This window comes from Camellia sinensis, chromosome 8, assembly GCF_055761805.1.
Source record: "Camellia sinensis isolate YWXY chromosome 8, ASM5576180v1, whole genome shotgun sequence".
Lineage (NCBI taxonomy): Eukaryota > Viridiplantae > Streptophyta > Magnoliopsida > Ericales > Theaceae > Camellia > Camellia sinensis.
The window spans coordinates 128,517,933-128,542,252 of record NC_138968.1 but is presented as its reverse complement, the minus strand read 5'-3'; the positions used below and the strand labels follow the sequence as shown (position 1 = coordinate 128,542,252).

Here is a 24,320-nt window from a genome sequence, read left to right as displayed (position 1 = left end):
TGGATTGGATCGTGTTGTTGGGATTGTGGGGGTTCACTACGGGTCCCGTTTTGAAAATCTGAATCGTGCAATGTGTAGAACTCGTCGATTACTATATACCTATGAAAAATCACGTTGATCGGATATCGATAGCTATGTGATGAAATTAGTTTTGTATAAAAAAAAATGAACGGTGAATAAATTAACGGTTGATAAAAAACTGGTTTGATCACATAGCTATCGATATCCGATCAACGTGATTTTTCACAGGCATATAGTACTCAACGAGTTCTACACATTGAACGGTTCAGATTTTTAAAACGAAACCCGTAATATGCCTTCACAAACTCAACAGTACGATCCAGTCCGATGATGGACTGGACTAAAAAGCCAGGCCCAAAAAGAAAAACCATAACAAACTCAACACTTTAAAGTGGGTTTATTATTTTAAATAAAAAATTATGAGTGTACATTTAGAAGTTGCTAGCCTGCAGACTCTTTTTAATGACATAAAAACCTTCCAGTTTTAGAGATCCATTACATTACATTACATACACATACATTGGAAGGAAAATAATTCATGAGAGGCGGTAGTGAGGAGGAGGTGATAATAGTAGTGGCAGTTGATGCAAGTAAAGAGATGACAGATTATGCTCTTGAATGGGCGTTTCGAAATGTCATCAAATCCCCCTCCATTGATTTCTTAATCCTACTCCTCGCGATTCTTCCACTTTCAAATCCACTACCACCATCTTCCAATCATCAAACCAATAATTACCACTCTACTCTCTACCAATTCCTCTCTGGTAACTACCTTTCTTAATTTTTTCTTTGAATAAATCTACTTGTGGACTTTTTATGTTATTTTAATTATTATAATTTTAACTAGCTTGATTTTAATCTTAAATTATTTTATTTTATTTTAATTTTGATTTAATTTCTCGTTTGGAAATAGGTTATTTTAATGACTTTTTTATTTTTTTGATTAAAATACGAGGTAAGAAAATTAATAGATTTGGAATAATTTTTTAATTTTTTATGAAACGATGTGCAAAAGTAGAGAGAAAAACAAATTTTTAATTTTTTAATATAATTTATAGACTTTTAAATTGTTTTAATAATTATTCAACCTTTAGGCTAAAAAAGACATATGTCAAACGAGGCCTAATTATCACCGCTAATTTTTTAAGTGTTTGATTCACTAATATTGAAGGAAATAAAATGGCCATTCTATTAAAATATTTAATATATATTACCAATTTTTGGTTGTTTAAAAAAATAGTGAAAAATACATTGGAAATCATCGTTGATCATCTCATGAGGGACCAAATAGATCATTGGTATTATTAATTGTACCAAATTGTTGAGTAAATTGAGGTGAAATGTAGGCCAAGCGGTGTAATTTGTCCTGGATAATAATAATTGTTGATCATGGATTCAATTTCTAGGTCTGCTCAACAAGAAGGAGAAGAAAACAAGGAATCATGAGCAGGGTGGTTCATCTGATGAAGATTGTAATAATTTAGCAGGATCTGACTCTGTTGTTGTTGTTGCTACTGGTGATAACAATGATGATGATGATGATGATGTGCCCAACACCCACAATCACACCAAGAGAATAAACAAGGTGTGTGTACAGATGATGCAGCAGCAACTACTTTCTCTGCCCAACCCAATGCTGCACCAGGTACTTACTTATGGTTACATTCATCAAAGGCAAATTGCACCCCAATTACATGTAGTTTGCTTCTTGTTTCCTTGTGTTAATTTGGTTATTATAGTTCTAATTGCTGTAGTTTTATTGTTGAATTTTTCACTTTCTGCAAATTTAGTCCAATTGATAGTGCCTCTCTTTAGCAATTTAATTGGAGCTAAGGGATAATAAAAGCATTCACTCTCCTCAAAGTGTGGGTCATTCTGTGTGTAAGTAGAAGCTCCCTTGAGGTGTTTGATTGAAAGCCAATTTGAAATGGTCGACATTCCTTTTGAATGTATCATTTTGTCCCTAAATTTTGTCCTTAATGATTACATACTTTGAACTGAAGGCTAAGAAATCTTCTTATACTTCCTAAACTGACTATTGAAAGTTTTGTGCCACCACTTGCCCACGCTGTGCCGCCCTAAGAGGGATTGTGTCCCCTGTCTAGTGATTTTTCTGGCTGCAATAAGTATAAACCCACGCATTGTGTATTCATCCTTGACTTGGTCCACCCCTTGCTTGGACTTTGCGGTCCGACCTACATGGTTGACTGGACACCTTGTTCGAACACTTGACCACAAGTCCTGCTCGGTTGAACAACATGGTTGTGCAAAATTACCTCCAACAGTCATGAATCAGACTAAATTGACACGATAATCCAGTTAGAATTACTGGGGCCTACCCTTAAACCTTTTGCTAGTACTTCTCACGATCATCAAGGACTCTTGCGTTGCAGTTCTAATGATGAATCCCAATTCCATGGTCACAGGTTCGTGCTGAAGTCAAAGTTGTAGCTGATGCACAGATGGGATCTATTGCAATGGTGGCTCAAGAGCTTGGAGCAATGTGGGTCATCCTTGATCGGTACATACATTACAATTAATACATTTTATACTGCACCTGCTCTGCTCTTTACTTGGAAGTTTGTGATTAATTCACTATGAACTCTACATAGACGATCCAACTGAAACTAATCCTAATCATAAAATTCCAAATTTTAACTTACAAAAAAACACAATCTTAAATATCAGGATATGAAATTTGTGATATTTCATGAACCAAACGCCATGCCCGATGCCAAGAATTGCTTAAGTTCATGCATCAGTAATTTCCAGCAATTGACCAATTGTATGCTATGCTTCCTCCAACAACTATTAACCACATACATAAATACACATATATACTAGTGGTCAGTGCGAATGCAATGTGTTTGCAGTTTTACATCCGCATTTTTTATGATTTGATGAATGAGAAAGATGGGTTGAATTTGAAAATTGTTAACCGTTATTTACTGGGGCATTTAATATGACAAAGAGTTCAAACTGTTCTGAGTTGTGCTTTATATAATGGAATAGATATATAGATATACTTGATACTTATATATTTCTCTTTATTTTCTTGGTGGAGGGCAGAAAACAAGCAGTCAAACTACTGAGATACTGCAAACTTACAACATCATGACATCTCAGGCTGAATAATTTTGTTCCTTTTGTTCATTTCCGTTTTTTTTTTTTTCTCCTCCTCCTCTAACCAATAAATAAGAACATATATGTAACTTTTTTCTTTTCTTTTCTTTTTTTGGTGCTCCCAAATTTTACTAATCTATAAATGTGGACAAACACACACACTCCAAAAAATTAAAAAAATTCATCGAAGTGATCATCATGACATAAAAAAGAGAAAAAAGATAAGAAAGAAAGGTGAATTTCATGTATTTGTTGTACTATTCAACTGATTAGGGTCCTATGTATGACCAATTAATTTTCTGCAAACTACAGACGCTTGAAGAAGGAAGCAGATTGTTGCGTGAAACAATTGACTTGCAATGTCATACTCGTAGATCATGCGATTCCAAATATTCTCAGGTCAGCTAATAACATTGCTCATACTCAAAGCACTCAAATTCCACTCTTCTTATCATCGAGCATACACAAAGATCAGTTTGAAAAGTCCAGCCCCGTCACTAAATTCGAACCACCCAATACCTCTCCCCATTTAAATTCCCACTTTTCGGACCACGATGCAAAACAAACTGATCAAGCAGCATATAGATCTTCTATTCCCTTGTATAGCAGCAAATCACAACCCTTGAGTAGGGTCTCAAAATTTGACATCGAATCCCATCCAAAGTCGAGCATTCACAAAGATCATTTTAAAAAGTCCAGCCGCGTCACCAAATTCGAACCACCCAAAACCTCTCCCCATTTAAATTCCCACTTTTGCGGCTACCAAGCAGAACAAATTGATGAAGCAGCATATAGTTATTCTATCCCTTTGTATAGCAGCAAATCACAACCATTGAGTAAGGTCTCAAAGTTCGACATCGAATCCCCTCCCAACCCATCAAGCATACACAAAGATCAATTTAAAAAGTCCAGCCCTGTCACCAAATTCAAACCACCCAAGCCCCATTTAAATTCCCACTTTTCGGACCACAAAGCAGAACAAACCGATGAAGCAGCATATAGTTCTTCTATTCCCTTATATAGCAGCAAATCACAACCATTGAGTAAGGTCTCGGACTTTGACATTGAAGACAGTGCCATTGACAAGAAAAACAGAAGCTACAGCAGTGTTTTGAAGACTAGAAGTGGTAAGGAATTGCTTCTATGCCTTTTGTTCATTGCACTGAAAAAAAAAAAAAAATGAAAACACTAACTGATGATTGATTGAAATGAAACAGATGTGCATAGAAGTAATAATAGAGTCAAAGAAATGGAGTCTTCTTCTGCATCATTTCCGCCTCCAAGATCATCCGATTCTCCAAACTCGTCTCAAAAGTTGAAGTATCCAAATCATTTGGGCCAACCGAGTAAAAGAAGAGAATCCACGAGTAGTAAAGCAAATGATGCAGTTCCATTTCCTCCAAAGATTGACCGAGTTTCAAGCGTTAGAAGGGCCATTTCTCTTTCCATCAAACAGCCACCGACCCCTCCACCACTTTGTTCCATTTGCAAGCACAACGCCCCCATTTTTGGGAAGGCCCCACGAAGGTTTAGTTATGAAGAAATGGAAAGAGCCACTAATGGATTCTCGGCCAACAACTTCTTGGCTGAGGGTGGTTATGGCCCTGTATACAGAGGGGTCCTACCCGATGGTCTAGTTGTCGCTGTGAAGCAGCATAAAATGTTAAGCGCTCAAGGAGCATCTGAATTTTGCTCTGAGGTTGAAGTATTGAGCTGCGCGCAACACAAGAATTTAGTGATGTTGGTGGGCTACTGCATTCAAACAGAGTGGCTCCTTGTCTACGAGTTTGCTTGCAATGGTTCCTTGGACAAGCACCTATATGGTGAGAGATATGGTTGCAAATGAATCAAACTGTTCATGAGCTCAGCTTGCTGAGGGCTTGGCTTGGTTTGTAAAGTAAATAAATAAACTTAAATCAGACTTTTAGGCTTGTTTAATAAACAAGTTGAACTCAAGCTGAAGTTCAAGCTCAAATAAGCTCAACCACCTTTATTGTTTATTTAAATAATAGGCTAATATATTATTAAATAATGAAAAAATGTGTATAAATAATAGAACATATATATATTATTTATATTTATTTAAATAATGTAAATAATAACCAAAAAAATTCATTATCAAGTTTCGAGCTGAGCTTGAGTTTAATTAGTATTAACAAGCTGAATTGAACTCAAGTTGGATTTCCGAGCTCAATAAACAAATGAGCTCGATAAACAAATGAGATAGGCTCGAGCCTTGCAAAGCTTGGGTTGATTTGGTTCATTTGCAATCCTAGTGAGAGATTAGTACTACTTTATATATATATATATATATATATATATTTTAATTCATTGAAAAAATAAAAGAAAAAGTGGTGAATTGGTTAATTTTGCAGGAGGAAAGGAGACGAATGAGGTGATGGCATGGCACAATAGGATGAAGGTTGCAGTGGGTGCTGCAAGAGGTTTGAGATATCTTCATGAAGATTGTAGAGTCGGTTGTATTGTGCACAGAGACTTCAGACCTAACAACGTCCTCCTAACCCATGACTTTGAACCCATGGTCAGTTAATAATGCCTCTTTCTATGACAACCTTTTGTGATTATTTTTGTTACTACCAATTATACGAATTTTTTGAAAAGTTAGAATCTGTACAGATTATGTATGAAACCACAATTGTTGGTGCTTTTGCAAAATCGTGGCTTTGATCATCAATTGCTGAACCAATTGTAGGTGGGAGATTTTGGCCTAGCTAGGTGGCAAGTAGATGGACAATCAGCTGAGGAGACACGTGTCATTGGCGCATTCGGGTATTAACATATTCATCTCATGATGGGAGATCATTCTTGTTCAATCATAAACCTGGAATTTAGAAACTATAAAAGACTTTTAGAAAATATATTATATCTAAGATTTTAACTGATTTTCTCTGTGTGTGTGTGCGCTCGCGCTTATTTGGTTGAAATTTGGTTGCAGCTTCCTCCTGTTAATTTCTGTTTGTGAAGTTTTTAATTGTTACAAATTATTTGTTTTTGTTGACTATATAATTGGCACTCGTCTAAGAAGCACGAACACTTGACACAACTCTGACACATAAATTTTTAAAAAAGTACAGAACACAACATGCAAGAACATGTGCAAAATATATAATTTTATATATTTATTCTATGTTAAATGCTTTCTCATCAAATTCATCAACCTTAGGTATGCTATTATGATGTGTGTGTGTGTGTGGGGGGGGGGGGGGGGGGGGGGGGGAATAATGTCCCCAGTCCTACACTTGTCCAGAGCGTGTTTGTGTCTGAGTAACTATAATTATTCCCTGTTATTAAAGTATATATTGAATTGATTGATATTTGACAATCATAGTTTTGTAGGTACCTGGCTCCCGAGTATACAGAGATGGGTATGATAACAGAGAAGGCTGACGTATACGCATTTGGAGTAGTTTTGTTGGAGCTCTTAACTGGCATTGAAGCAACCAAATTTTCTCGTAAGCATTTACAGGAACAGGCAAGTATCTTTTCAATTTTTATAAACATAGATATTTGTTTATCTTATATTTGCAACTATATACAATGTATATGGACAGGCTGCTGCTATTTATACATGGAGAGCATTTTTTTAGGGCTTTTAGAAAATGTCCGAAGAAACCTGCTACTAAGATGACTTCTCTCTACCAAACTTGGATATACTTACTCAAATCTCCTGTTTTTCATCAATGACACCCCAAAAATGATAATAATACCACAAAAAAGTAATGCTATTGAAAAGTTGGAAAGGAATAAACAAGAAAAACATGGGGGAGATCTAGTAGGTCATGTTATGAGAAATTCATTAGAATTTGATTTCTCAGTAAATCATGGGAGATCGAGAGACACGTTTGAGATTAGAAGTATATTAAATATAAAAACTGTGTGATGTATGTAAACGGAGAAAAAAATCACAGAGAATGGAGATAGAGAAAACTGATCTGATATGAAGTACCAAATGACTAGGGTGGTTCTGAATCTATAGATGTGTTCATACCCCCTTTAGAACAAATATGACTATTGTCGCACCTGTATTTGATCCTCAATTTTTTATAAGAAAGCGGGTTAGAAGATCAAAGTTTTTATTGCAATGATCGAAATAATTCATTAATTTTATTCAGGGTATCAAGTATGGACAAATTTTTTTAGTAATTCAAACTTTATTAAACATAGAGAACACCCACAAACAAAACTGGGGCGAGGCTGTCAACAAGAACTTACTCACCTAATGACAAATGCCAGCAGCTTATGAGGCAAACACTAAACTCCTATTAGTGTGATTATCAAGTATTATCAACCAAAAAACAGTATGGACAACTTTTGTTTTAATCTAAACATCTTTTGTTGTGAAATTCTAATCTATTGAATGGTAATAGGCACACCTTCTCGATTTAAATAACATGACCATTGAGTTTGAATTAAATACTGTTAAAATAATTGAAGTAAAAAATTATAAAAGCAGGAAAAATAAAATATTGCTATCAATTGTGGCAGGGCTCTTCATTACTAGAGAAGAAGATATACAATGAGATAATTGATGCCCGACTGGAGAATAATTACGTCGAGAAGGAAGCAGAGTGCATGTTCCAAGCTGCCATATTATGCATATCACCTCACCCCAAGCGAAGACCCAGGATATCAGAGGTTCTTTATTCACATAATCTTTGCCAATAGTGTTTGTTTGTTTTGTTTTTTTTTTTTTTCCTTCACATTTGGGTTTTATTTTCAGCTATTGGTGCTTATAATGCAGGTGTTGAAAATATTGGAAGGAGACATGCCAACTTATACAGCTTCTCATCGCAGACAATCAAGAGCTGTTTATCCAAAACAAAGGTTGGATGGTTACGACACAGATGAACTGTGGTACCAAATGCTAGATGACAATCTTTCACAACTGACGCGTTCAATTCATGGTATGAACCTTAGTCCATCTAGAAAGAATAGTGCAGATAAAAACACAAACAATGGGCAAAAGAGAAAATCGAAGCCAACAACACCGCTTGACAGGTTTAAGATAGTAAATGGTGGTTGGGATTCGAACCAAACTGAGCTGATTGTGAATCAAGAATATCAAGAACATTTACAAGGGTCACTGTCCAAATTTATTGAAAACATAGTTGTAAATTGTAAGGTGAATGAAAAAGGGGAAATTTACGTAGTGTGAATTAATTAGTTTCTATTTCATCTCATATTCATTATTGGTATATTTCATGTAACAATTTTTTCGTGGTTGGGAATGGGAATAAACAATCTTCTGACATCGGTTTGAAAGATATGAATAAAGTATAATTTAAATTTGTTCTTCGTATCTCTTTTATTTTGCATATCTCTATCCAAATAAAGTAGGGGATTTTTTTTTTAAGGTCCCTAATATTAAGATTTTATAGCATAAAGGACACTTAATATTTTCATAATGTTTAAAGTCCCTTAACATCGATCCAAAGAAAATTCGATTTAGAGAATTTCTCTGAACACATCACAGAGAAAATTTCAAACAGGGTAGAGAAGATTGAAATTTCACTGGATTCAAACTCTTTTAACATATATTGCAAACAAGTCAGAATCCTTCAAATCCCAAACATCTGTAATCTCATGATGAGCTTAAAATTTACTCAAAACCAAACCATTGCACATCATGGTTGGTAAGCATTGAAACCAAGAAATATACACAAACAAACTATAGATTTCCAAACCAAAGAAATTCAATCCATACCAGAGAATTTCTCTGGTTTAAACCAGAAAAATTTGGTGGGTATGAGGAGAGAGGGATTGCAGAAAAATAATCAAACACTAGCGCATAAACATGGATTGAACATCTCAATCCAGAGAAAATTGAACAAACGGAGAAAAGTTCAATCTAAAGAAAATTGAAAAACTAGAGAAAATTTCAATCCAGAGTAAATTGAACAACCAGAGAAAATTCATTTTTTGTCTTTTGTTTAATTTTTTCTGATTTGATTAAAAATACAAATTTTTTCTACACAATTTTCTCTGGATAAATTTACACAAATTTTCTCTAACACAGTTTTCTCTGGATAGAGCCACACAAAGCCACACGAATTTTCTCTAACACAATTTTCTCTGGATAGAGCCACACAAAGTCACACAAATTTTCTTTACACAATTTGCTGCCAATGTGAGTCACTAAAATCAGCATCTCCCTCAAACATTAAGGTGAAATCCACTTCTACAGTGAAGTAGAAGGACTAACTTACTATTTGTAGTTCTATTTAATAAGCCAACTATACTCTTAAGTTGATTCTTGTCTGCTTAAGGGTGATCCCCCGATGATTGATCTATTATCTTTAAGCAGAGAAAATCTCTCTATTGCCAATAAATGCTTCGGTAAGGTATTCTCAGTTATTTTGTAAAAAATGTAAAATTAAAGATGTCATTGTAGAATGCATATTTTCTTTTGTGAGGGTACCCATTTAGTGGATATTAACTACCAAGAGGAAGGTCGGGGTTGACTTTCAAAGCATTTTTAGTATATTTGATAATCTCCATGCTAGCTAATTTTGGTTGGATCAATTTGTAAGTTATATACCCAGTATAACATTGCAAGCACATAGATTGGGGTCAAAGGTATCTCTATTGGTATGCTAGCTGCTTTGTATATACTTTTGTGGATTTGTATGAGAGATAGAGAATTGAACAAGAAGAAGAGGAGCAGGTTGTATGGATTGAGATGAGACAAAAAATTGAAGGCAACAAGGTTGTATGGGCTTACCAGGCAATGAGGAGCTTGCAATTATCAAAGACCATTATCAAAGATCTATACCAATTATACATAAGTTTCATAGCTCACACTGGATTCAGATTCATTCTCTAGTTTCTTCCGACTAGATTCTCTCTAGATTTCTTTGGTTCCCAGAGAAATTTCAATTTTCTCTAGAAAACTCCCAAAGAAATTCTTGGGAAAATTTCTCTGCGAAAGGCAAAGAAGGGTTGAGAAGAACACACACGGGCTTTCATTAATATCCATCAAAGCTTTGTGTATCTACATATCTGCTTCTTGGGCTTCACTTCCAGTTGAATACCATCCCAAGATGTAGAAATTGGGAAATGCTTTCTTATAAAGTTCTTGCTTTTTCTCGAGGAAAAGTTGATCGAGAGAATGGGTGGAGGGATCGGAGAGGAGCTCGAAGCTGTTGAAGATCTCGACCATGCATCCCCTCTGGAAGACCCTCGGCAGGGGAGGTGAAGTGGTTGCTTCGCCACCATTGGCGGCGGCGTGAGGCGGTTATGATTGGGAGTTAAGACGAGTCTAGTGATCGGAGATGTTGAGGATTATGAGTGGGTGGAGCTTGAATGTTAGTGCGCTACTCGATAACAATGCCACTCGTCTCTCTCCTACCTCCGATGATCAAATTAGATCAGACCAACTTCACTCTGCTTTTTTTATGGTTGATTGATTCCCAGTATATAGAAATTGGGAAATACTTTCTTAATATCAAATTTGTCTATGATAAATGAGTGTGGGTTAAGGAATTTTAGATATCAAAAAAATAATATTGTAAATCTATTCTATTACTAAAAATGAGAAAGCCAGCTTAAACTAATTTTCCCAATAAAGTATAATGTCTTTAAGACTTTCATTATCTTCTTGCACAACGTACCAATATGAATCACATGGCATAATTATATTTCTTTGCCACTTTTGCACCGTTCTTGTTTCCTGGAGGATGGTGATTAATGTTGATTTATCCATAAAGTGTATTTAAATATATAAAATATGCGTAGAATTATAATAAAACCTATAAAAATATATAAAATGTATATTAAGTTATAACTTTTTTGATATTATTTGAATTTTAATGAATGTGTTATGAACGATTGTTACCAGAACCCTATATATAAAATGTTACTAGGACTTTGATATTATTTGAATTTCAATGAATGTGTTATGAACGATTGTTACCGGAACCCTATATATAAAATGTTCCTAGGACCTTTATGTAAAATGCATCTTTTGGAATATAGACAATTTTTTCGCGTTACAATTGAAGCTATACTTATTACTGACTAACGTAGTTTACCACGTAATACAACCAACATTACTCAATATTGTAATGTCCTAGTTACCACCCTATATGACCATACAAATGTCACTTTTTAATTTAGTTTCTAAAATATCTAAAAATTAGTAACATTAGCATTTAAAATGATAATTTTCAATTTTAAAAAATATTTTTGCTCAAAACAAATAGGGAAAACAATAATGAAGAATATTTTTGAATTTTTCATTATTTTTTTAACAAATTAGTTTTTAATATGTTTTGGAAAACAAATTTTACAAAATACACTAGTTTTGGAGTTCAGAATTATTGAAGTTGAAGATCTCAATTTCATAAGTAAAGTTGGCGCATTGTAAGATTAATTTGTACCCGTGTCAGTGATTATAACTGTTCATCTCATTGACACTGATTCAAATTGGTCTCACAATAGTCTTCAACTTTAGCAACTTAATTTTTTTGCATATATAATTTTATGCTAGATGACAATTTTTCACATATATTTTATAACAAATAGACGTTAGATCGACTTAATTTTTTTCATGAATAATTTTTTTTATTAGTTGTATGAGATTAACAAGTTGGTCCAAATTAATCTCATAATGGTCTTCAACTTCAGCAAATTCGGACTCTTAATTTTATATTATAGTTGGACAAAAATAATTTTACTCACAGGTGAGCAAATCACAATTTTCGATTAATATATGATCATTGCCATTCAAATCTAAAAGTTAGACCAAACGTTCAAAGTTAATAATGTGGCAATCAATTAGAATATTTAAGATAAATTTTAATTTTATTTCTCATATTTTCTTTAATTATTAATCATTCATCTCTCTTACACATCATTGGGTCTAGAAAGTAAGATTGTATGAGAAATTATTCTAAGGAAGGACACTTACACTGTATTTGTATTTTCTAAAATGAGTTTAAGTAAAAAATTTATAAAGAAAAAAAAAAAACTTACAAATTAATTTTAGAAAAAATTACTTAAAAAAAAGTTTAAATTTTGTAACAAAATGAATCTTGGGACAAAGCAATTGATCCAGTTATCCATTTAGTTGTCTTTTGACACAGTAAAAAAGTTAGAGCTTCAGGATTTGAATGGATAGAGCAATTGCGGCAATTTTGTTATGATATAACTTAAGACTTTTCTTAAGTGTGCAACTTACTAATCCATTAAGGGGTTGTTTGGGGTGTTCTAAATAAGTGTACTTTTTATCTTTTTAGACTAAAAAGTAGAGAAAAAAATATGGATGTTTGGATTAACTTTTTGACTTTTTTACGAAAAAATATGTATTAAAATATTGTATAAAATTATAAAATTACGAAATTGCCTTGCTGACACAAGCAGCAGTACTGCGCAATGCACTTTCTGTCTCTTTTCAATTTTTTATTTATTTATATTTTTTTTTATGGCATGGGTGGCTACAAGTGTGCCACGTAGTCAATTGATAGATTATATAGTACAATTGCAACCTGTTTTACGGCATGTGTGCCTTTTTTTTACGGCAGGGCTGCTTTGGGCTTTTTTTTTTTCAATTGACAAATTACCCGACAAAAAAAGAGGTACATAGTATGAACTTTTTTGCTTTTTTAGTAACTTTTTGACTTTTTAAATTTTGTTGATGGTGCCAAATCAGCCCTAAGTTTCGTTTGGAAAGAATGGATTGGGTGGGTTTGGGGTTATTTTAGTCCCAATAAGACAAAATAAATTTTTAACTTAATAAGACAAAACAATAATGACCCGGACCCCGTTTTCTCCCATCTCCTTGACCCCCTCTCAACATGATTGGTCAATTTTTTTATTTTTTTTTTATTTTCCTTCTCCTCCAATCACCACCCGCCACGTGTGTGGAGGGTGGTGGGAGTGGTGATTGGAGGGAGTCTCAATCAAACCCATAATCATTATATTATTTCTTTCATAAAAATTCAAAAAAGCTAAAAAATCTTTCACAAACGAGACTTTTTAACCCCAGAGTAAAATAACAAAAAACCCAAAAAGACAAAAAAATAATCCACTTCCCAAACGAACCCTGAGAACTTATCATGTACCCACAAAATAAAAATAAATAAACATTAGAGGTTTTTAATTTTATTAATTTAAACTCTAATTTTTTTGATTTAGTTTTAAACCATTCACATATTTCTGTTAAGTAAAACTTATAAAAAAAAATATTTTAATTGTTAAATTCAATAAAAAAATATATTTTAGATATTTTTCATAAATTTACATTGAACTTAATAATTAAAATATAATTTTTTTTCTTCATTTTTATTTTACAAATTATAATTTAAATTAGTAAAATTAAAATTTTATTTTGTTAGACTTTTCTTTTTATTATTTTTATTACAGTACTTTTTACTTGAAGAGTACGTTAAGAACAAATTAGAATCCAAAATCTTGCAGATAATCAGAACAATATATGTGGACCTTTGACTTGGTATTCCAACAACGTAGAGTTCTTTCTCTCTCTACGCTACACAGTTTAGTTCCCTTCGACTTGGACTTGGACTTCTCAGAATGAGTCTCACGCAATTCGCAATGGTAATCCTATCTTAATCTTCGATTCTCTCTGTGTATGCGTATAAACAAACTGTACTTTGCTTCTCAAATTCGAATTTTATCTTTTTATGGGTCTCGCTTTGTGAAATTAGGGTTTGAATCCCCCATTGTTCGCAAGTATAAATAATAATAATTAAAAAAAAAAATCACAAATTAGGTCTTGGTTGGGCAACCTAATCTGTGAATCAAATTTCTCAATCTGAATCCTCTGTTGAAATTTTATGCATCTATCTGGGTTGGACAAAACTATTTGCTTTTTTAACCAGAGAGGAAAATAAGAACTATAGGAGGGAAAGGAATGATTGGGGGAAAAAAAACTCATCTTTAGTTGCAAGAATTAGGTTTTTTTTGCTGGGAAAGTGGAATCTTTAGTACAGTGTGTTATGGACTTGATTTGAATTCCCAAATTGAATACTGTAAGGCATCACTAAAGCTGTGTTTCCCAAATCCCCAACCAAACAGAACATAAAAGTATTGTAGTGAATAGATTAGTTATTGAAGTACTTTTGACATTGATGAGAGCCCGATAAGGTTGGAGTTGTCAGTTTTCTTTGGGGGGTTGATGCATGTCTTGAAAGAAAGTTGAATATTGATTTTTCCATTAGTAAATTTTTCATGGATATTGAACTAAGCAATCTAGGTAGAACTTGAATTGGTATCTGATGAGGTACCCTAATAGAAAAGTAATTTGACATAGGACAAATAATCTATTGAAATTGATTATTTTTTTGAAATGTTAATTGTGTTGGGATCAACTAAAAATCTAGAGAAATTGAAACATTTGTAAAATTCAAGAAAAATGTGAATTTTTAAGCACATCTCAACAAGGTCTTCTGTGAAAACTATATGTTGCAGATTGTTCTCTCTTGGCCTGGATGTCTTTGGCTGTAATGGTGGTGTTGTTTGCTGGTGACTGTTGGATTGGTTCAATGTTACATGCCAGTTGTTTACTGTTTTTTTTTTTTTTTTTTGGCTTCCATCTTGCCTTGGATGCATATTACTTCCATTGGTGCCTCATTTTAATATACGTTTTACATTTATTGTTTCGTGTTTTTCTTGATATAATTGTCATAGTTTTATTTGACATTTTATAAATTAGTCAGTTGGTTTTATAGACAGTTTATTTTTTCAGGCATAATCATATTTTATTTGTAATTGCGAAAGTACATGATTTAATTTTGTAATTTATTTATCATAGCCGTGTTTTTGTCCTAAATTTCTGAGTGTGCTTATCAGCATACTGCTTATTTCGTTGGCAATTTTTATACTGTAAATTAATTGAACCCTTCCAACCTGTTTATTAGAGCTTGTTATTAATGTGTTTCATCTGCCAGAGATGTTGTACTCATCTAATTCTACATTTAAGAAATATAATTTGTCTTGCCAGATGCTACAAATTTCATGCCAAGCAGTATTATATGATGTTTTTGCTTACAAATAACCTCACATACTATCTTTTAAGCTTGTGATTTAAATAACACTTTGGTACCTATTTCTTTTTGATGCCTTTATTAACAAGGCTCTTCCTCACCCATTAAAAACAGACCCCCCCAAAAGCATTATTTTGTCTATATAATTTTTCAATTATTTTGTCTATATAATTTTTTTGAGTCTTTTTTCTTTTTTTTAATTAATATCAAGTTATTAAAATGCAGGTTGAGGAGTTGGCTTTCCTTGTTAAAGACAATCTTCCTTGCAAGCACCTTGTTCTTTCTATGGAAGAAGCCTTTATAAATTTTCTTCAGGATGATCCAAGGTGTCTTTTGATTGATGGTGATATTGCTACTGAGTTGAATTGTTTGTTTAACTAGGCAATTCAATTTAATAAATAGAAACCCATACATTTCTTATCGGAGTTATGCAACTGTGCCACATTAGGATGCAAGGACATCTGTGGTGTAATAAACTATTTTTTTTTTTGGTTTGTTTGGATAATAAAATTTTATTAAGTGATAGAAGAAGTACGAAAGGGTACAACGGAGGACAATAAGTTCAACAAAAAAAAAAGGAAAAAGAAAAAGGAAATGACAATTACATTTCACACACCACTTGCCAGCCTCTATAAATCAAAAACAAAGGGATACCCTTAAAAAGTAGATGATTCTGAAGCTCAAAAAGAAAACAAATGACAAAATATTGTTTTATAATTTGTCCTAAAAAATCACAGCATTTATTTCCAACCAATTCACATAAAAACAACACAAACTTAAAGCACTTGGGCCTTTCTTTCTCAAAACAAAGCCTCTATAACCAAACCAAGCTTTGTGTCTCACTCAGGTGGGGTTAGCTACATGAATCTTTTTTCGCAATTCCTCTGTCAAGAACTATATGCACAGTTAAATAAAATAAATTCATTGTCTTTTTTCCTACAACATCCCATGTCAATTTAGGTCTTTCTCGTTCCTTAACATTTCTAATATCACCCTTTCTTACAGTTGCATCTATAATTTTTTGTTGTACATGGCCAAAATATGAGCCTAATCTCTCTCAAATATTTAGGGCCTGTTTGGTTGTGTTTTTATTCTCTCTCTTGTCAACTAGCCAACCCTCACCTAGCTGTTAATCAGTTGAATTATTGCCATTTACATGTTTTTTTCCTCCGTTTGGCCTCTCCTATCCACATTATATCTTATCAAAAGTTTTACCCATTTAAGTTTGTAAAAAATGATGTATTATTGATTGATGTATATTGTCTATTACAAATGGTGAGGGGCTCCTTATATAGGAGATGTAGTGGAGTAGGTGGTAGTAGGTGGTAGTGGTAGGTGTGTAGTAGGTGGTAGTAGGTGGTGGTAGGTGTAGTAGGTGGAGTAGGTGATGGTAGGTTTTAACAGCCCCCGCAAACTCAAGGGGGATAGAAACTAACCAACTTGAGTTTGGAGAGAGTAACAAAACAAGAAAATAATCTGAAAAATAAAAAATGGATAGGAGACACTGTATGGTCGTGTCAGACCGTTGTAGAAGACTGTATGGTTATGGCAGACCGATGTAGAAGACAGTTTATGGGGTCATGTCGGACCGTTGTAGCAGACAATGTTGTGACAGTTGTTGTGACAATTTACGGAGTCTTGCTGGACCCTTGTAGAAACTAACCGGAATCAATGTCGGGGCAGTTTACAGAGTCTTGTCGGACCCATGAAGGAGCTAACCGGAATCAATGTCGGGACAGTTTACAGAGTCTTGTCGGACCCATGAAGGATCTAACCGGAATCAATGTCGGGACAGTTTACAGAGTCTTGTCGGACCCATGAAGGAGCTAACCGGAATCAATGTCGGGACAGTTTACAGAGTCTTGTCGGACCCTTGTAGAAACTAACCGGAATCAATGTCGGGACAGTTTACAGAGTCTTGTCGGACCCATGAAGGAGCTAACCGGAATCAATGTCGGGACAGTTTACAGAGTCTTGTCGGACCCCTAAAAAGTCGCACCCTCAAAAGGTGTGTCCAATCTATCAAAAGGCGTGCCATCAAAAGGCGTGCTCAATCCATAAAAAGGCGTGCCATCAAAAGGCGCGCCCATGTTGTCGTCTAGCGCCGAGCGGCGCATGATGCGCGTGTCTGCCTCTTCATCATGGTCTTTATAAACCGAAGTGGAGGCTGAGGCTTGGAAGCATAACAAACCAGTTGAAACCTCTTCGTTCTCTGAGAGCTTGTCGCTAAGAGCTGCAAATCTTGAAACACTCTGTAAACACTCTGTAACCAACCCTTCTCTGAAACACTCAGCAACCCATAACATGGCCTCGTCTTCCCGTTCAGCTACCCAGAATATGGCCTCTTCGTCCCGTGGTCTGCTCACTCTCTTTCCCGACCTCAACGAGTCAACAAGAGAGATAACTGGTGCGGTGGCCAGTGAACCTCAACCAAGCGCCTCTGGTTTTGCTCCGTTGAACTTTTCGATGCGGTCGATGGAGCAAAAAATGGCGGTGCAAACTGATATTGAGGCCAATCAGTATACTTTGAAGTCATGTGTGGAGACCATGACGGCGGTCACAAACCTGTCGCACCGGCTGCAGAGTAGGACAAATGAGGTTCAGCAGTTAAACGCCCAACTGGCTCTGCTCCAACGCATGTATAAGGATGCGCGAGCAGAGATAAGTGTGCTAAAGGCGAAAAATAAGGAACTGAAGCGGAAGGCCACCGTGATGTTCCGATTTGGAAGGCCACCATATGCTGCAGTGGAGGAGCAGGGTGGAGTGATCGTGCCCAGTGGAGTGGGAAACATAGAGGCAACACCGTCAAGGGCCGCCCAGGACGGAGGCAAGAAGAAAAGACCGGCGGCAGAGTAGAGAAGAAAAATCCCACTGTGGGTGTGGTTGTTTTGTTTGTGTTTGTTTGTTTGTTTGGTGTGTTTTTTTTTTTTTTTTTTGTGTTGTAAAATTGTGAGCAGGGCGAAGTCCCGATATGAATAAAATGAGATGATTGTGCAAATTTGAATGGCTTGAAGGTACAAGACTGAGCAGAAAAATTAGATGGAATGAATAGAAGGTTTTTTTTTTTAATTTTATTTTTTTTTATTTTTAAGAAAATATAAAAAGTTGAGGTTCAAGGAAAAGTTGGGCGGTGGAAAGAAAAATGACATGATTTCAAATTTTCATGATGGTTTTGGGTGGAGAATATTTTATGAGAGAGTGAGAGGAAGTGATAATAAAAACAATGTGTTTTTTTTTTTTTTTTTTTTTTTTTGAAATAATAAGAATAATAATAATATATAAAATAAAGTGTTGTGCCACGTCTTGGGCAGATCAAACACTTTGGGAAAAATGTAAAGAAAAGTTGAAAATATGAGGGCCCATGGTTTTCAAAATACAATGGCGGTGGCTGTATCTATGGAGGTGTAGTACCCACGTGCTACGCAATAGCAGTTTGTTAGTGCTTGTGAATTTTTTTTTTTTTTTAAGTGAAATATCTTGGGGCATGTGGGTTGATTATTAAAGAGTTACCCTCCACGAGCTTGATCTGAATGTTGACTTTCCCAAACAAATACTTGCTTTTGGATGAAAACCCAGCACCAGAATACTTCTTGGGCTCGCAGCGCCTGGGATCAGCAACGAGAAGAGTACGATCGTAGCGAATGAGGATGTCTTTGATCTCCTTCTTGGACTGTTCGTCGACGTACTTCTGGTAGAAGGCGACGAGGGCTTTGGCAATGGACTGGCGGATGGCGTAGATCTGGGAGGTGTGTCCGCCACCCTTGACACGGATCCTCATGGCGACGCCGGCGAAGCGTTGGCGGCCGAGGAGGAGGATGGGCTCATAGGCCTTGTAGCGGAGGATCTCAGGCTCCACTAGCTCGATTGGGCAACCGTTGATCTTGATCAGGCCGTGGCCGCGCTTGCAGTAGGTCACAGCCACCGCCGTCTTCTTCCTCCCGAAGCATTGCACTGATTCAACTGGTGGTGCCGCCGCCATCACTGTGCCGTTCTCTCTCTCTCTCTAGAACTCGAACTCGAAAATGAGGAGGTATGTGTAGAAAATAAGCGGACTAGGTTGAGGTCCGGCGGACGGCTAAGGTGAGGTTGCCGCCCGCCGGTGAAGCGAAAATATTAGGTTCTAAACCTGCTCTGATACCATGTAAATAATGATGTATTATTGATTGATGTATATTGTCTATTACAAATGGTGAGGGGCTCCTTATATAGGAGATGTAGTGGAGTAGGTGGTAGTAGGTGGTAGTGGTAGGTGTGTAGTAGGTGGTAGTAGGTGGTGGTAGGTGTAGTAGGTGGAGTAGGTGATGGTAGGTTTTAACAAAGTTTGTCATTCATTAGTAATTTATTTTTAAAATGGAGTCCTTATGTATGCCATCCTTCATATGTTTATGACGCCATCCACCCATAGTTATTTGTAATTTCTTCAATTAATATGTGGAAGGGAGAATTCCTTTAGTTCTAATTGGTCAATTCCTTTAGTTCTAATTGGTCATCTATAGCAATCTGCCTTTACATGATGTTCGTGTTGTTATTTTTGTCTATGTTTCTAGTTTTAAGAATCGGACTTGAAGTTATGTGTTGGGGAAAGTGTATGAAATGACTGGTGATGTATTGCAGCTCAGATGGGGTGCTGGAGCTGGAACCTATGAATGCATACAACCGCCTTCTCTTGCATCGCCTTGCAGATATTTTTGGGTACTTATCTTTATCCTTTCTTTTATAATTTATTTTTCCATCTTTTATGTTGATCCAGTGTTTTGTTGGGGAAAATTTTATGTTGATTGTATAATATGTCATTCCTTCCCTACTTAATGGTCTTTTAAGATGAATTCTTGTGGCTGTTTTATTGTTCTAGGTTTTCCCATCATTCTGTTGGTGAAGGAGATGATCGGCATTTAATTTTGGAGCATTGTCCAGAGACATCGATGTATGTGAAAAGAGAATCCATTAGCCTGCATAGAATTCTTCACGTTACTTTTTCAGTACTTGCAGCCTGTCTGTCTGTGCATTATGTTTGCGAATGTTATGCTTAAAGCATATTTGCATATCCTTTGGATACACACATATGCAGGACCTACAGGTCCATATTACACTTGTTAATATTAATAATGACTTAAGCCTGACATGCTTCATGTTATTTAACATTGGGTCTTGAGAGAAAACGTCCCAAATAGATCAAAGCTAGCTTGGGTTGTGGAGAAAGATGAATGGTGGTTTGGCTCCCCGCCATTAAAAAACCCTCCATTAATATGTGATGTCATTTATTTTGTAATACTTTGTCATTAATGAGAAAGGTCAAGCCATACCAGATGATGGACCATAAAAATATGACTGACCTAAACAAGGGCACACCAACACATCAATTTTTTTTTTAAATTAGGGCATTGACACATGGGGAACACACCCAAATATATAGTTTTACATATTAGTTATAGTCATATATATATGAATACTTCATCCGAAGACAATAAAAAAAAATCCAACATAAGAGTAATTTCTAAAGTTAACGGAGAGAGGATTAATAGTTATAAATTTATGTTGTTTTTATTTTATTATTAGAATCTGAGCTAGTTTGTTAAACTTGTAATGTGTTTTACATGGATTTCTATTTCTCAATGATATTCTACAAGCAAGACAATTGGTTGAATCCTGTGAAACCGTTTCATAGGGGTTCATTGATGTCTTCTTTCTATAAAGCAAATTGACTTTGATTCTTGAGTAATCCACATTACTTCTCCTTCTATTGTGACAAAAGTTTCATTTTTTTATGTGAAAAAGGCCCTTACCAATAATTATAATTATTCGTATGAACAATTCCTGCTAAATGCTGGAAAATAAGGCGTATCATTGATAGGAGGTGGACTGGCATGCTCCATCTTATACCCTTATTCAAGTATTGAGTGTCAGACACTACACGGGTACACAAATTTAGAGGAGTCAATGTAATATAGATGTTGGTGGTCTGTATGGTCATTTGATTTTTTCCATTGGCGTTTTGTTTGTTTTTATTTTATTTTTTTTTCTTTTTAAATTTAGGATCTCAGGACAAGTGTTAGGTGATTGCCCCACACTTGTATTACGATTGATATGTACCGACACTAATTTCGCTACTACTATTACTTCAACCAGCTCTGCTTTTAAAATTTTCAGTAAGACCTGTATTCTTCATCTTTTTCGAATGGGTCTTTTGAACTTTAGGGTTTCTTTGTTTTGGTTACTGTCTGGCCTTCAATCTAAATTTTAGGAAGGCCATAGACTGAATATTGTTGTGTCAATAGAATTTTAGTTAAGGTAACTTGGTGATGGCAGTGTCAACAGAATTTTCTTCTTGTCCCCTTTCCCTGCTAATCTTCATTTTTGCATTGTTGAATTGCAGACCTTCTGTCCTTGTCAGTGATTTATTGTGGCATTATGATGAACTTCAGCCTCTGACAACATCACATCAAATATTAAGGAGAAACAAAGCTTCCCCAGGTTAATACTGTTTTTTTTTTTTTCACCCCATAAAGCAAATCTAGATCATTGGGCCACTTGTATTTGCCTCAAATGCACATTATGATTTATGCTCACTGCTACCTGCTTTTCTTTCTTTTGGATGACCATTGGATAATTTATTAGTATAAAAATATAACACCATTTTCCCCCCGAAATAACACGAGATGTTAAGTTCTTGATTAGTACCCATATGTTCAGAATTTTTTTAATTTGATGAAATGACTCAACTGTGACTTAATATGAGAAGTAGTCAGTATCATTTTAGAATCTCTTTGTATCTATCAACATATTTTTAAAATTATGTCCCATTGCAGTGAAAATTCTGATCTTATCTTAACATTTGTCAATAGTTCTTAGCGGATCTGAGATGGTGTCACTCAGGTGTTGAAGGAGTTATTCATAGTTGTGAATTTTTGGCATTGAGGAATCTGTGAAATCGTGCTCCATTGCTTTTTGACTTTGTTTGTGGATGGTTTTGGGTGGAAATTTATAAAGGTTAGGAATGCATTATATCTGAATTACTGTGGTAGCAGCAGTTGGACTATAGCAGGAAGAATACGGTATTGAGAGAGAGAATTTGTAATTGATTTATATAACCTAGTTACATGAAGTTAGGTATTACAAATTGTCTGTTGCAATGAGCTAAACTGTGTGCTTTAACTAATCTCCATCCACCAAGACAATATCATTAGCAAACGATTGTTATGTTGCATATATCATATGGCATGTTTCATCCACAAAGACAATATCATTAGCAAATAGCATATACCATGACACCTCATCCTGTATTTTCTAGCCTAGACTGTTGTTTTCATGTAGGAAGACGCTTCCCATATTTTAAGGCAACTAAATTAATGTGGTGAATTTTAACTTTTAGTTTACTTTCATAATCTCTCTGTTTTTTTTCTTCGTAATAGTAGTATAATTACAGGCAAAGAATCACATTCTTTAAGTTTTGTAGGCATTTTCTAGATCTGTAATGAGTCATTATACATCCAAAACCTTGGGTATTACAAAGAATTTGACACCTAAAGCACCACGGCATGAGAGACAGAAAGGGTACACTTCATAAAAGCCTTTGTTTGTGAGGCTTGCATGTTTAAATTGTTGTGGCTGTTCACTACTGCTTCCCATCGCCACTTCAAATATGATCTTCACAATACTCTCTCTCTTTGCAACCGAAGAAGATAGTTTTATTTTTTAAAAAACAAATCCTATATCTTTCAAAAATGAATGCATTCAACATTCTACTTTGCTGCCTCATCTTATGGCTTTCAAAGTTCAAACATCACAATCAAATGTAATGATTTTATGTCACTCGGATATGCTCTGTTTGTTTCAACACCAATATAACCTTAGGATAAAGGCTACCAAATATAATTTATCTTGCATGGAATCTGAGCCTTTTTATTTTTAATGTGTTTCAGTGTCCAAGGCAGAAACAACTACTGTTCAATCTTCACTTGAGGAAAGAGAAGCAGCTTATCTGGCTGCCCGTGAGCGCATCTTTACAAGATATGATAGCGGCGCGAATGAACCCACGAAGCAGAAGCCCCGAAGCATTCCTGTGGTTGCTCGTCGTATGATTGCACATGCTCTTGGACGAAGAATCAATCCATCCAATCAAGTGGTCAGTCCTAGGGATTCTACAGAATATGGAGAGCAAACTGATGATATGACTATTCAAGAGAAGGAACAATGTAATAATACCCATTTAAGCATGAAAACTCATAAAGAGAACCCATATCCTCGTAAACCAAAAGTCAGTAATTTAAATGATAGTGCGTCATTGCATACTGAAAAGAAGGTGGCACTGAGACCAGCTGACAAAACACCCACTAAGTCTGGAATATCTCGACCACGAAGAAGTGAGATAGGCGTGCACAAAGACAATTTGAAAGAGGAGCATGCAGGAGCTGCAAAGAGAATGTTTGCTCATGCCTTGGGACTTCAACCTGCAAAAGATGGAAAGTGAAATTTATTAAACCAAGTTTTGATGTTGCAAAGTGGTATCTATGATGGCTTGGTATCTCTAGATGAGGAGCACATAGGGCTTTTCTTTTCAAAACCATGGATCATCAAATGCACCCACATATTTTCTTAAGCTTCTGATGATTATATTCTCTCACAAGACGTTTGACAGGAGGGTGAATCTCTGGTAGTTTAATGATTGGTCACTCTGGCTGCATATGCAATTATTTATCCTGAGAGCGCAAGCTGGTCAGTGCATCAAGCTCGGAAAACTGGGGACAAGCTTTCACCAAATTTCAAGAAGTCATGAGAGCTTGGATGGAGTTGGTCATCAATCTTTTATCAAGAAAGTACTACTTTCTTGGGGGCAATATATTCTTGTGGAGTTTGATTTCGTTCCAGGGCCTGTTTGTTTTGTTTATTGTTGCTTTTAGGGTGATAGTGTCTAGACCTGGTTTATCACCTTCTCGACCTGTTTTTTTTAAGAACATGGGAAACATTTATATTAATAAACAACATTATGTTGTGTTGATCTGTTGTGTTATAAATGTCATGTTGTTGTATAATATTTATATTCATTCCATCTGTGCATTATGAACGGTTTGTGGTTTTGTGAAGAAAATTAATCAAGTTCATTTTGTTTTATAAATTATAGTGGAAATTGAACAATCAATCTGTACCTGCATGTTG

General features: G+C 35.3%; 2 protein-coding genes across 5 annotated transcripts; both read left to right on the top strand.

Moving 5' to 3' along the window:
• Positions 1-440: 440 nt before the first annotated feature.
• LOC114260403 (uncharacterized) lies at positions 441-8,459 on the top strand. The gene is made up of 10 exons (XM_028200495.2): positions 441-785; positions 1,428-1,666; positions 2,448-2,542; positions 3,457-4,271; positions 4,362-4,967; positions 5,520-5,686; positions 5,858-5,934; positions 6,502-6,637; positions 7,651-7,800; positions 7,907-8,459. The coding sequence occupies exons 1-10, from the start codon at positions 560-562 to the stop codon at positions 8,318-8,320; spliced, it is 2,925 nt and encodes a 974-aa protein (XP_028056296.2). The 5' UTR covers positions 441-559; the 3' UTR covers positions 8,321-8,459.
• Positions 8,460-13,546: 5,087 nt separating this feature from the next.
• On the top strand, positions 13,547-24,162 carry LOC114260401 (uncharacterized). Of its 4 annotated transcripts, none has more exons than XM_028200489.2 (6): positions 13,547-13,719; positions 15,393-15,493; positions 19,782-19,859; positions 20,020-20,091; positions 21,541-21,638; positions 23,087-24,162. In XM_028200489.2, exons 1-6 carry the CDS (start codon positions 13,696-13,698, stop codon positions 23,632-23,634), a joined length of 921 nt encoding a protein of 306 aa, XP_028056290.2. In that variant the 5' UTR covers positions 13,547-13,695; the 3' UTR covers positions 23,635-24,162. The 4 variants fall into 4 exon arrangements, with proteins under 4 accessions (XP_028056290.2, XP_028056292.2, XP_082739562.1 ...); XM_028200491.2 differs by having other exon boundaries at positions 13,570-13,719; positions 15,393-15,510; XM_082883436.1 differs by lacking the exon at positions 15,393-15,493 and having other exon boundaries at positions 13,580-13,719.
• Positions 24,163-24,320: the final 158 nt, after the last annotated feature.

What these genes read in the sequence shown, in the direction of transcription:
- LOC114260403 (XM_028200495.2), top strand. Translation starts at nt 560, where the DNA reads ATGAGAGGCGGTAGTGAGGAGGAGGTGATAATAGTAGTGGCAGTTGAT. An exon ending in ATGTGGGTCATCCTTGATCG is followed by an intron (nt 2,543 to 3,456) that starts GTACATACATTA and finishes TGCAAACTACAG; the next exon opens with ACGCTTGAAGAAGGAAGCAG. An exon ending in CTTGGACAAGCACCTATATG is followed by an intron (nt 4,968 to 5,519) that starts GTGAGAGATATG and finishes TTAATTTTGCAG; the next exon opens with GAGGAAAGGAGACGAATGAG.
- LOC114260401 (XM_028200489.2), top strand. Translation starts at nt 13,696, where the DNA reads ATGAGTCTCACGCAATTCGCAATG. An exon ending in TTTCTTCAGGATGATCCAAG is followed by an intron (nt 15,494 to 19,781) that starts GTGTCTTTTGAT and finishes GATGTATTGCAG; the next exon opens with CTCAGATGGGGTGCTGGAGC. An exon ending in GAGAAACAAAGCTTCCCCAG is followed by an intron (nt 21,639 to 23,086) that starts GTTAATACTGTT and finishes AATGTGTTTCAG; the next exon opens with TGTCCAAGGCAGAAACAACT.